This window comes from Folsomia candida, unplaced genomic scaffold, assembly GCF_002217175.1.
Source record: "Folsomia candida strain VU population unplaced genomic scaffold, ASM221717v1 Fcan01_Sc032, whole genome shotgun sequence".
NCBI classification, from domain to species: Eukaryota; Metazoa; Arthropoda; class Collembola; order Entomobryomorpha; family Isotomidae; genus Folsomia; species Folsomia candida.
The window spans coordinates 422,997-437,286 of record NW_019091224.1 but is presented as its reverse complement, the minus strand read 5'-3'; the positions used below and the strand labels follow the sequence as shown (position 1 = coordinate 437,286).

Here is a 14,290-nt window from a genome sequence, read left to right as displayed (position 1 = left end):
TGTCTCAAAAGTGCCTCAAAAGTGTCTCAGAGTCTGTTAAAGTATCACAACGAGAAGAACTGTTTCCTGTTCAACACTTGATAAACTGAAGTCGATCAGTGTTATTGTTGTGAAGTGAAAAGGTCAATTCATCAGTTAATAATAGCAGTAAGTCTCCACTGCCCAGTGCCAGTCTGGACCGAGTAAGCCTGTAAAAGTGTGCCGTGAATTGGACCATTGTTTGGACAAGAGACATCAACCCTTTGACTCTACCCGAAGCTGAACCTTCCGCCCGAGGACGAGTTTTATTGAGGACGACCACTCTACCCAAATCCTGAGTTCCCGTCTACCAAATCTCGACCTTTTTCGATTCTACTGCTCTTTATTAGGCAAAGAGAAGGTAACAAGTCTATTTCTGTTTTTCGCTTCTGCTTTCCCTACTCCACAACGACAAGATGACATCAACAATCAAAAGAATAGATGTTACGCACATTGTCAAGCTAGACGACACCAATTACGCGAGGTGGAGACTTCAGATAACTTTACTTCTCAAGTCACATGACCTGTGGGAAGTGGTCAACGGCACTACCCAACGACCTGCAGATGAAGCACAACAGCCAGCATGGGATAAGAAGGATATGCAAGCACAATCCATCATTGTCCCCACTCTCAGTGCCACTCAAACAAATCATATTTATGACTGCGCTACATCAAAAGCAATGTTTGACAAGCTGAAAAGCATCAATTCAGATTCAAGCTCGCTTAACAAGCAACATACCATGGCTAGATTCTTCAATTACAAAATTGGCAAGAGTCAGTCATTGATTGAAGCATTTGCAGAGGTGGAAGAGCTGGGTAGAAGACTAAATGAAATGGGAGTCGTCATGCCTGAAGCATCCATTGTCACAAAGATTGTCTCAAGTCTCCCCGACGAGGAGTATAATGCCTTCAAAAAGGCATGGGACAGCGTTCCGGATAAGGACCAGAGCATGATAATGCTACTTGCCCGTCTGAAGAAGGAGGAGTTGGAGAGGAAGGAATCCAAACCAGCAGCAACCAATCAAGATGCAGCAAAGGCATTCTTGACCCATGACCAGAAGAAAGGCAAGAAGAAACAGAGCATTGAAGAGTTGAAAAAGGCAACAACCTGCCATGGGTGTGGGAAAAAGGGCCACTGGAAAAGGGAATGCAGGAGTAATCCACAAAATCAGAGCAATAAACCTTCAGATAATCCCGCACAAGCCAATAGAAGCCCTGGGAAAGCGTTCATGCTAAATGCAATACAAACCCCCATGCAAGCACCCGTGACTGAACAAGTGTGGCTAAGCGATTCTGGAGCTAACCAGCATGTCTGTGGAGATAAGGCATGGTTTACAAGATATGAAGAGTTTGACACTCCCAAGTCAGTCTTCCTAACGGACAAAAGGGCTACACAAGCACTAGGAAAAGGGACAGTGACACTTGACGCTTACATCAACGGCATATGGGAGGAATGTACCATAGATAACGTGTTGTACATACAAGGGGCTGTCAACCTTTTTTCTGAGGGATCAATGGCTAAGAAAGGGTACTCCATCGTCCGTGACAAGAATGGAGCAACATTTTATCAGGATGGACGGTTTAAGGGGCCAATTGCCGAGTTCAAGAATGATATGTATGTCATGAAGTTTCGTCCCACTTCACAAATTATTGCTGCATACATGCATCCCGTGACTAATGCTAAACTATGGCATCAACGCTTGACACACATTAATATGAACTATGTGGTGGACTCCATCAAGAAAGACGCAGTTCGTGGAATTGACCTGCCGTGTCACATAAAATTATGTGTGAAGACTGTGAGATTGGGAAGCAATCTCGAAAGCCATTTCCAGCCGCAACAAGAAATGCAACGATAAAACCAGGAGAAATGGTCCATATGGACTTAGCCGGAAAAATGCCTGTTGCATCCCTGGGAGGAGCTCAATATTTCTTACTCTTGAAAGACGATGCTACTGGCTTCCGCACTGTATATTTTCTCAAGAGCAAAGACGAAGCCAAGGATCGTATCAAATGCTACATTGAATTTATGGAAAATCAAACAGGAAGAAAGGTCAAGATATGCCGTTCAGACAATGGTGGAGAATTCTGTAATTCTACTTTGGCATCATACTTCAGAGACCGGGGAATAATTCATGAAACAACCGTCAGCTACAATCCAGAAATGAATGGGAGGTCCGAACGTGAAATAAGAACTTTAAAAGACTGTGCTCGAACTATTCTGCTGGAAGCTAAATTACCCGAATCTTTATGGACTGAAGCCGTTGCCACCACCGTCTACGTCCACAACCGAATACTGGACAAGCAAAGTCCAAATATAACCGCATTTGAAGCAATATTTGGCAAGAAACCTTCACTCCGTCATTTGAGAGTCTTTGGTAGCGTAGCATTTGCACATATACCAGCCCAGAAAAGGACGGTCTGGGGAGCAAAGGGAGAGCGACTTATCCTGTGTGGGTACGCATCAGAGAGCAAGAAATATCGTCTTTACGACCCTGAGTCCGGACAAGTGGTTGAGGCAAGAAATGTATCTTTCCACGAAGAAGCTTTTGAACCGACAGTAATGATACATGGCGAAGAAGAAAGAGATGAACCTGATGAATCCAAATCTGAAAAAGATGATGCAAAAGATGATGCACAAGATGATGCACAAGATGATGCAGAATGGACGGACGAGGAGAAATACGATCCCGAGGACCCACAGCCTGATCAAGTTGACCCACAGCCAGTACAACCTGACAACGAGAAAATGGGTGACGAATTAGAAGTCCAAGTTAAAACTGAAAAAGGAGACTACACGGCTCGCATTCCATCGCAAGGGACGACACGTGTTGTCTTGCCTGAAACAAGTAAAAAATCAGGAACCACTCGCAATTTAAGAGACAGAGCTAAAATTAAGAAACCAGATAGATATCAAGCTCATGCCATTTATGCAGACAAAGAACCTTCAACTTATAAAGAAGCCGTTGAGTCTAAAGAGAAGGAAGAATGGATAAAGGCAATGCAAGATGAGATTGAAAGTCATAAGAAAAATGGGACTTGGAAATACGTGAAGAGGCCAGCCAATGCAAGATTGCTTGACAGTAAATGGGTATACAAGCTTAAACGTAAAATGGATAGAAAATCTACAACAGGTTTTGTCTTCATGCTAAATGACAGCCTTATTTCATGGTCAAGCCAAAAGCAACCCATTGTCTCAATGTCATCAATGGAAAGTGAATATATATCTCTCGCTTCTGGAGCGCGTGAAGCCGTTTGGTTACGACGATTTCTAGAAGAATTAGGATTCCCACAAGAGTCCCCAACAATAATTCATGTTGACAACCAGAGTGCAATAAAATTGGTCAAAAATCCAGAGATGCACTCAAGATCCAAGCACATCGATGTCCGGTACCACTACACAAGAGAGCTAGTTAGTACAGGACAGTTGGCAATTGAATATGTACATACCAGTGAACAAATTGCAGATGGATTAACTAAGCCACTACTGAAGACCCAGCATTTCAAGATGAGACACGATCTCAGTATGGAAAGAAATGAGACAAAGGAGAGCAAGGACAACCCAACTAAAGTAAAGAGAGGTCCCCTCCAAGCCAACTTCTCACTGATGAGCCTTCTCACCATCCTTCTTATGTTTATTACGCAAGCTTGTGGGGTGACACATCAGAATGCGATCCCTTTACTATGGAAAAAGAGTCCAATCCCAGTTACAACGGGATATAACCAAGTCCACTTGCTCGTCAAATTCATGAACCCGTGCGAAATTTTAACACAGGATCTACTCCATAAGGATTTAAGTGCCTATGCAACCGAGAAATGTAACAAAATATACGACGAAATGTTCCTGGATGAGCTAGAAAAAATGTGCCCTAAAAGAAAATTCTCCGATCATATTAATTCGCGACATACCAGAGAGATTGGACGAAGAGTGAAGAGAGTCCTCCCATTACTTGCAGTTGGAGTAATAATTGGTGTGACTGTCCTTGTAGCCGGCTTATCAGTTGGTGGAGCAATCAATTCGTTTGTTCAAACTGGAAGAATCTCTGCTTTGCAAGGAACAGTAGCGGAACAAAGAGAGATGCTGGATGAATTGGAACGTCGCGTGGAAATATCGGAAAGAGAGATTGAGAAGCTTAAGGTTAGCCTAAATGGTATACTAGAACAGCTTCAGCTACATCAGCTTGATCACGACGAACTCAAGGGAAAATCCATTTCTCAATTGCCTACCTTACCAGTCGCCTCATGATAGGTAGAGAAATAATTAGAGAAGCAACAAGACAGTGGCGGCGAGGAAAAGTTTACGCACCACTAATGGATTTCTTTAATTTCACGTTACCCTGTGGTGATGCTTGCCCAGTCAGCTTCGCACAATCTCAAAAGTGCGAAATATCAGATGACAGAACCAAGCTGTATGTGGACTTCACAGCAACTGAAATTAACAAAGATTTGCAACTCATCGAGGCAGACTCCTTCGATCTCAAAGTTGAAAGGAAGAATGAAACCTGCGTTCTAAAGTACAAGGGACCCCATAATGCCATCCTTTCTACGAAAGATGACTGCGTATACTCCATCAACGTTAAGGAGCCTACAACCCCCGACCTAATTGTTTCGCCCACTCGAGGATGCACGCCAACAGCGAAAACAAAGAACTCCAATCACTTTGACATAGACCACTGTTATGACAAGAACCTTGCTGAACCATGGGATTTTGTACAAATCAAACTACACCATGGACAATATCATATCTACTGCCCTGGGTCCAATATTACCATTGAGAGGAAGCTGCAACAATGCCCTGCTAGCGTGTTCATCCTTCCAATGAATGCTAATTTTAAAATAAATGATATTGAATTTTCAGGAACTGAATCCAGCCTTGTTCACCAAGAGGTAGTCGACCCACTATTCACGATGAAAGCCAACTGGCACTTGCAGCCTAGTTTCAACTGGACCAGTCTGATGATCAATGGTTCCACTGACGAAGGAGGGTCAATCCACTACCACACAAGCAATGAACCAGCCTGGTCAACAATGGAATGGATCTTAACCCTTTGCATACTAATAATAGTTGCTCAAGCCACTCTTTGTGTTTTCCTTTTTCTGAAAAGCCGGCCAAATGTAATTTCGGTTAGGGCAAATCCAGTGGAAACTGCCGATATTGAACTTTAAAAATTCAGGGAGGATGTTAAAATTGTAACAAAGTTTTCCATATTTATCAATTTTTAAGTTTGTCGACTTTTATGAGGGCTGAGCATTTTCCAACCTTTTTCCCAGGACAAGGGATTAAAAGGGTCCTTTTGTTTTTATGCCTCATTAGAAGGGACACTTCGTTTGAGCATAACTCCGCGTAGTTTGTATGGTCACTTCTGACCACATACTATTACATATGTATGAATGTGTCCTATGTACTGTCAAAACCTTAAAACCAAGTTGTTTAATAAAAATCACCATCAGTCTAAAAATATCTTCCAGCGAGATCATTTTTACTTTCACTATTATTTCCGAGTTGACCATAATACTTACAAGGGAAACGGACGTACTGTCACACCTCGATTTCCTTCCGAACAGCCTTAATCGATAGATAAGTTAGTGAAACTTAAACTTTGTCATAGAACATGGGGTGCAAAATCACGTTTCAGCGAAATATTTGGCAAGAGCTAAACCAAAACGTGCATTTGTACAATGCTTTTCACATAGCCAGAAGCCTAGTGAAGCCTAGTGATTAAACTTTAAAACTATGTAGGTACCTACATAAGGTTGTATCATGCAAAACGACCACTACTTAATATAGATATATTTATGAAACTTTACATATTTGCATATTAAACTTTGCACGTTTTACTAGTGTAAAATGTCACATTTCTTCGCTGTCATTGAAAGTGAAGAAATGTGACATTTTGCTACGTTTACACAGTCACCGGGTAATCATAGGTCTAAATAAAGGTGATTTTTTAAATCCCCGGCATAAAGTACATCTACGACGATCACACTTCACATTTGTCTGAGATATGTACATTTGTTTGAAATATGCACATTTTACTCATTGCATAAACAGCTTTTACACGGACACGGGGTCATTTCAGGTCAAACTAAGGGTGGTTTTTGAAATCTCCACCATAAATAACGTGTAAGACCGCCACAATAAAAATAGGATATTTAAAATAGGATATTAGGATACTAAACAAGCATAACCAAGCATAATACACGTGTCTAAAATGTGAGTATTGCGTGCGTAAAATTTTTATTCAATGTGAATAATACTCACATTTTAGACATGAGTATTATGCTTGTTTTATGCTTCTGAATTACACGAGTAATAGCTTACTATTAGACGCATCTGCATGCTTTTATGCGCATTTTAGTTGCAAAATTTTCTTCCAATCGACGCGCATTTTAGCTGTGTGCCAGTTTTCATGAAAATTTTGATGACAATTTTGGATGAAAGTTATAATGAAAATTTTGATGACAATTTTGGATGAAAGTTATAATGAAAATTTTGATGAAAATTTGGTGAAAATTTGAATGGAAATTTCCATGAAACTTCCCAAGCTAAGCGTCCTGAGCAAAGGAAGCTTGGGTCGGGAAAAGGTCACTGCCTTGATACGCCTTCCATTATAAAGTTGGCGTGCCAATGGGTCCCCAACCGCCTAATTTGATCAATATGAAATTCAACACGAAAAATTATGTTTGCAAGTGCTATTTTATGTCATGGGTATGTGTGGCACCTGGAGCACCACTGTATCGTTACCTTCCTTATTAAGGAATCCTTAAGTTAGAAGATGGTTCTGATCCGACCAGTGCTGGGGGTCATCAAAGTGGGATGTACAGACTAAAAGTCGGATTTTTAAATATTTTATGTATAAAATCCATGCAAACATATTTTTTTCGAATTTACATCAGTTTTGAAAATTGACAAACCTCAATTTCGGGGGTTAGTGGCAACAAGGGATTTACGGAAGTTACTCTCAAAAAGAGGTTAAGATACAGGAACAGGTCTGCTGTAAATGTGGCAAAAACTGGCACTGTGAAAATTGTTAACATTATTGATACATAGGTCAATATTTGGTTGATTATTTTAATTATTTTAATAATAACACCACAATTTTACTCGACGGCCATGTGCTGTGGCACTCCAACGCTAAATACATACATATATTACAACGGGTTCGAAATGTTTACACGATCTAATTATATGAATACATGTATATGACCCTGGGTTGACTGACAAATAAATTATTAAATACTTAATTCAGAATGACAGAGGGTAGCCACCTCAGAGATGAATAAGCTTGGTAATAGTTGTCATTTATTTTCTCTGAAAAATTTTACAAGTTCACAAATCTGTGTATAGCTATGTGTGCATAAGCTACAAAAGTAGTAACAAATATGTGCAAAATACTACTATATCAGTTGTCTTAACCCTGTATGTTTCCCTTGGTCATGGAAGAACATGTCCTCAACGAAGTCAACGTGTAAAGTTATAATAAAACATAAAGCTTACTAAATAAATGCAATATTTCTAAACATATATTTAGTATTTCCCCTAGGTTTTCCATAAAGGGAAAGTCACGAAAAACAGAAAAACAAGGATTAAGTTCCATAAAGCATTAAACAAGATATTAGGGACTTCCAAGTTTGTCAAAAAAATCGTTTTTTCGCTTTTCCCAATTGTTTCGTATCTTGTACATGTACAAAAAAAGCAGAAAAAAACGATTTTTTTACAAACTTGGAACCCCTTACTCACTGTAGAAGAAGAATTATGGCCACTGCTTACAACGCGGGTTCCCAAAAACATAAGGAAACTTGTATTTTTGTTCTAAACTGAAACATACGCCCTCAAAAATGAAACCAGAAATGAAACGACTATTATCTGGCCAATGTTGTGGTAAAAATTACCACGACCACCATTCCAACTTGCAGTTTCACAACACGTCGATTTATAAGCCGTCCAGGGGCAGCCCCACTCGACCCCTTTTCCCCTTGCAATCATAACATACCCCCGACGACACTCGGCCTCCCCGCTGTTCGTGCAAGTCGTGTTGTAACAGTGGCCCAGTTGGCGGGAGTCAGAGCAACAATACAGCTTCGTATCTAGGCTACTGCTGCACCCCTGGTTACCCCGAGACTGTTCCCTGTACCCGTTGGGACACCGGACCTCATAGGTGGACTCGCACAGGGTATCGATACACTCGGGGAGGAGATCTTGTCGACAGCACATCATCCTCTCCCGACCGCTTGCACAAGCTGTTAAAATTTTCAAATTTTGAAAATTTTTAAGAGAACATTTAAACCTAAAATTTTTTTATAACCAACTTTTCCTGTCAGTAAACATTTCTCTGTAAGATAACGGACATCTGGGGTATTGTTGACAGTCTGAAAATAGACAACCTTCCGGTGTTCCGCGAGATTGTTGTTGGTCTAAAAAAAGAAAATTTAAAATAATCACAAACCGGTTTCCTTAGAAGTAAATATTTTTCTTTTGAAAAAAAAATTCACCCCGTGTGGAAAGCCCGTCTCTTCTTCCGCCAAATTGGAAATCATTGTTTCCCTGGCGACAACAAGTTTTTCGCGACATTCGCCAGTCACACTCGTTCTGTCCTGATGAGGGGATATTTCCCTCTAAAAATCCGGTCGCACAGGTCGGATTATCTGCGCATGTCGTATTGTAACAGGTGGGGAGTTGGCCATCCGCGCAGCAGTGGAGTCTCTGCTCGTTCCCGCTTCCTCGACAGGCGCCCGTGTCCCGGCTCCATTCCCGGTAACCAGTGGGACACCTTAGGTTCGTGGCAGACTGGCAGGAAGTATCGTAACACGGCGGAAGTTGGCCGGGACGACAGCAAAGTTTTCGTTCTCGGCCTTGTGTACAATCTGAAAATAAAAAAGGGGGTAATTTTGTTTGTAAAAATTCTATATAACCCGGAAAAATTTTTTTTTTCTTACAACTTTTGTCCGTTGATAATTCATACGAATGCGTCCCTGGGCATCGTGGCGAATAAGTTTCGCAATTAGTGTATTGACAAGACTCGGAGCGGAAATCGGAGCCACCTACATATAAAACATTAGGAAAATCAGTTTTTCGAGACATTTAATGCTAAATTGATTTTTTATAAAAAAAATTCTGAAATTTTACCCTGGTAGTTCTGTTGCTGATTATAATTATTATTTTGGTTTGGATAACTATTTTGGTAATTTCGATCATAATTTGGTTGATTATTTTGAAACGGGTTGTTTCCTTGGGTAAAGGGATTCTGATTTTGAAGGTTTTGCTCAGATCTACAACAAGTCCGCATGTCCAAGTGGGGTGGACACTCCCAACCGGCCCCTTTCCAATAAGCGACCTGACTATACCCGCCTGGACATTGGTTTGAAACATCTCCCGCGGGGGAGCACGTGGTGTTGAAGCACTGCGGGAGATGGCCGTCTATGCAGCAGTGCAGCGTGTGCTCGTCCCTGCGCCCACACTGCGCCGCGCCGCGGCTCCATTCTCGGTAGCCGTTGAGACAAGAGGGAGAAGGGCCGGCGCAGGGGGTGTGGTAGCAGAGCGGCGTGCGGCCGGCGGAGCAGCAATATTTCTTCTCACGGCCACCAGGACAGGCTGGGGAAAGGTTAACGAAATAATTCATTGGGAATATTTATTGGAACGGGTGACGACAGGGTGCATAAACTTTTTGGTTGTCCGTGGTTTCTCCTAAGGGGATGATGCAAGGATGGAAATTTGCATTCAAAAATTAAAAGTTGGGGAATTGCGTGCAATTTGATATGCGGTTGACAACCAAATTCATGGGAAAATTGCATGCCCCAACTTTTAATTTTTGCATGAAAATTTTCATCCTTGCATCATCCCCTTAGGAGAAACCACGGACAACCAAAAAGTTTACGCACCCTGGGCTGAGTAGTATGAGTTTACCAGCCATGAAATAAATTTTAAATTGGGGCTTAAAATTTGGTTGAAATTATAATACAGTGGAATCCGTTTATAGCGAATCCGGCTAAAGTGAACTTCCGGCTTTAATGAATGGGCTCTCGGTTCCCTTGAATTTCACTATGCTCTTCAATGCTGAATAGTCTGGTTATAGTGAATCCTGATAGTGTGAAATTTCGGTTACAGTAAACCGAATTGAGCTTCCCGACGTGCAAATACTCCGGTTATAATGAATTTCTCTCCAAATTACCGAACGCTGGATCGTTTTTTTACGTATGTGTTTTTTGCCTGCCTCCAAAACTGATCCCATTCTTTAATATCATTCATATTAAATAATTATAATATCAAGAATTATTCGTGCCAGCTTTCATTATCATATAAATTGTCAATAAACTTGATCAAAAAGTAGGAAATTAATTTGCGAGTAGTTAAAATGTGCATTTGACACATTGTTTGCCATCGTCAAATATATAACAAATGCGGCTTTGGGTAAATTGGATCTAGAATAATCTCGTCGAATATTCTTCAGTAGAAATTAAGGGCTACGTTTATAACTAAATCATTCTTGCTATGTACAAACATACATAGAATGCAGATTTTTTTCTTAACTGTTTTGTATGTACATCTAATTAATGCTCTACATTCACAAGTATAGTCTGAATATGTACTTAATACAAATGTACATACCTAACACAATTTTTTAAAAATTCTTTTCACTAAATTCGGCTACAATGAATTCCTGATACAGTGAACTCATTAGGTCCCTTGAAATTCACTATAACCGGATTCCACTGTAATTAGAACCTCTTTTGGACCGTAACTTCGAAGCCCTTGTTGCCATTTACCTCAGAATTTGAGTTTTGTTAATGTTCAAAAATGACACGAATTCGAAAAAAATAAAAATTCCATATGTTTACATGGAGTTGATGTAGAAAATATTCAAAAATTCGGTTGAAAAAATTCGACTTTTCACCATGGTGATTGTCATTTATTGTCAATTTTCTACTTTCATGTTAGTTGCCAATGGAAAATTTCTAATCTATTTGGTCTCTAAGGTTTAAAATACACGATATCTTGAATTTTGTCAAAAAAAGATTAAATGGGATAATTTTACTTGTTTGAAATGCATGCAATTTTTCTGTTTTGAAAAAGTGTGTTTTGCATGGTCACATAAGAAAAGAAAATATGTATAGGTCTCAAAATTAATGCAAAATTCCCGTTTTTTAGTCAGGTAAAAATTGAAAATTTTAAATTTGACGGTGTAGTATACACATTTGTGTAGTATTTTACTTTCCCTTGAGGACGAAATACACAAATGTGTGTAATTTTAAATTTAATACTTACAACCAAAATTGATGACAAAATTGAAAATGGATTAACTCAATTGTAAAATGTGGAAAAATTCGTGGTAAGAAGTGGACTTTTTTAACCTGAACTTTTTCTGCATCAAGGCCTTCCACAAAAGTGGATTTTTCCAGGGTTTCGTTAATGCCACTTTTGGAGGCCTAATGTCATGACATTGACATTAAGTGACAATAACCGACATTAAGTGACATTAAGTGACAAGTGACATTAAGCCAAATATTGGGGGAAAATGAGAAACGCGGATCATGAGATCAACGCGGATCATGAGATTTTTCATCACAGTCGGTTTTGCTCAAGGCAAAATGCGTTAAAAATTCATCGTTTCTCATAATAAATTAAATAATTGTATATTTTATATTTGAAGGTATATTGAGGGAACGCAGATCAGATAGGTAAAACTGATCTTGTAAAAATGGAATTAACTATTGGATATGGGATATTATTGGTATTGCGTTGCGCCATTGTCAATTTGTACCTGTGCCAATTATATACGCGAACTTATGTACATTCATTTTCACTGTATATTTTTATTTATAGGCACTAATGGATCACAATAAGAAGCTGTTGCATCAATCCACGAAGTTTAAGTTACTTCTATCTATTTAAGTTCTTCTATCTTCTTTCGTTTACTTCTATCTCACTTTCCCCAATTTAAGACTTGATGTCACTTGTCACTTAATGTCACTAAATGTCAAGTGACAACAACCGGTTATTGTCACTTAATGTCAGTCACTTAATGTCACTTGTCAATGTCACCCGAAACCTTGGATTTTTCGAGTGTTTTGACTTTTTTAATTTTGAGTTTTACAATTCTAAAATAAATCTGTCGATAACGACTTTTCAACTAATTTAACCTCTTTCACATTAAACACGTCATATGACGTATTCCTAAACAGGTCTCAAAGAGACCAAATACGCCATATGACGTACCATTAAAATTTCCGTTACATGCCAAATACGCCATATGATGTACCATGGCGACTGTCCCTTAAGGACGAAATACGTCATATCACGTGTCAAAAAAAATTATCAAATTATCACATGACACCAAAATTTCTTAAAAATAAGAGTGTTTCTTGGGTATTTTGTGGAAAACTCTATGGTGAAAAGTAGGTATTTTTCCTCCCAAATTTTGAAATTTTCCCTATATCAACCAATGTTAAAAAGTGGATATTTTGTGTTTTTCGTGAAAAACTCAAAACTTGGAAACTGGATGAAAAAATATTGGGATTTTGTACATAAAAAATCATGAAAATTTAATTGGTTGCTATCAGACGTAGTTATGAAATGAGCATCGAATTCAAGGGGAATTTTATTAAAAAATATTTAAGGGGAAAGAGGTTACTTTAGTAACAAAGAGGTTAAGTGGGAAATAACGGACAATATGATGCTAGAGAAGTGTAATCCTCCGATTTGGCTGAAATTTTAAAATTATGTGGTCCAAGTCAATACAACCAACGTTTCTTGACGTAGTTTGTGCGATGGTTGGAATTTGTCGAATATTTTACCTCAAATTTGAAAAACGGACGACTTTTTGCTTCCAAGGGAATGCGGTTTGCTTCCTCCACTTGGTAAAAATCACGGTTCATTTTTTCAACTTTGATCTAAAATATTTCGACCAATTCCCACCATCGCACAAACTGTCCCAAGAAACGTTGGTTGGACCACACAATTTTAAAATGTCCCCCAAATCCCAGCGTTACACTTTACACCATCGTCTTGTGACATTTTTTAGTAATCGGGTTTAACACTAAACAAAATATTTTTCTCACTGTATCGCTCCGTGTAAAGTTCCATCCATCCATGCGGACATTTTGCGTAGGAATCACAATTTGTTAAACTGCATTCCTCCACATGCTGCGAATTCGGGGTATTTCCCGACCCATCGAAATACTGTTGACCTCCTATTCCCGCAAAAAGGATACTTAGCAGGACAAAAAACACGGTCACCAAGTGTTTCACGGACTAGTGTCAAAACAAAAATACTAAATTTTCTAAGTTCAAAATTAAGCCGATATATTTATGTAAATGTTACCGTTGTCATTTCCATCAAATTTTTAGTTCCCCCGTTCAATTGACTAAATATCACATTCCGTTTGATTTGCACGAAATATTTATTTAATGTTATTTATAAAGACCACAAAATAATAATCCTGGGGACTACGTGACTTTGTGTGCGAGAGGATAAAAACACTTTTGCTTTTGCGACATGTGTGCAAAATTTCTCTCTATAGCCAACCAGTTTTTATTGCAATATGTGTATGTATCTGGATGTGAGGATGCATGCTAGTAAATATTTATAAAGGTGAGTAGGTAATTGTTTATCCCTCCCTGTACACACACTTCCTTCGTTGCCAGGTAACCAGCCCCACAATAAAAAGAAGCATAACAGAGTCAGAGTAGTGACGATGGGATGAGTGTGCGTTGGGAGGCAAAAAATACAGGTTTGGGAACGTGCATATATTACGTCATCATTTTAATGGTTTTGGTGGACTATCTTGCCCTTGTTAAAATTCCCTATCCCTTAATGCTTACGTCGGGTCGTATAATGGAGAATTTTTGATGACGTAATATATGGATGGCCCCCTATGCAAACCTGTGAATGTGTAATTTTGACGCATTTTCTTCTGCCAGGTTTAATAATGAGAGGAGGGGGGTGTTATGAATTTGATTTTGATTAATTGACCCGTGCAGAGTATCCTCTAATGCTTAAATAAGTACTTAGGTTTACTAATGCTGAATTTTAATAAGTGATGTATATTCCCACGTGAAAACTAAATAGTCCACCCATTCGGATAACGAATGTAACGACCTAAAAAGGTTATTACAAACGGTTTATTCATAATTTCTATAAAGCATCCTAAAATTATCTAACGCATTTCGTATCAAGATATAATTGGCTAATCAAGATTAAAATAAGGGACATTAATATTTTGCAAATTTTAGAAAATTTTAAACTCTGTTGGAATTTAATATGAATAAAGTTTT

At 39.0% G+C, this 14,290-nt stretch overlaps 1 protein-coding gene across 1 annotated transcript; it reads right to left on the bottom strand.

The window, feature by feature from the left end:
* Window positions 1–7,299: 7,299 nt before the first annotated feature.
* On the bottom strand, window positions 7,300–13,544 carry LOC110860436. The gene is made up of 7 exons (XM_022109472.2): window positions 13,338–13,544; window positions 13,075–13,267; window positions 9,146–9,610; window positions 8,956–9,060; window positions 8,512–8,883; window positions 8,329–8,433; window positions 7,300–8,259 (listed from the first exon to the last, which is right to left on the bottom strand). Exons 1-7 carry the CDS (start codon window positions 13,350–13,352, stop codon window positions 7,832–7,834), a joined length of 1,683 nt encoding a protein of 560 aa, XP_021965164.1. The 5' UTR covers window positions 13,353–13,544; the 3' UTR covers window positions 7,300–7,831.
* Window positions 13,545–14,290: the final 746 nt, after the last annotated feature.

Bases quoted from the DNA above. Each gene is read 5' to 3' on its own strand.
- LOC110860436 (XM_022109472.2), bottom strand. The intron at 8,884-8,955 runs GTAAGAAAAAAA...TTTTATTTTCAG, and splicing joins ATTATCAACGGACAAAAGTT to ATTGTACACAAGGCCGAGAA. The intron at 8,434-8,511 runs GTGAATTTTTTT...TTCTTTTTTTAG, and splicing joins AGACGGGCTTTCCACACGGG to ACCAACAACAATCTCGCGGA.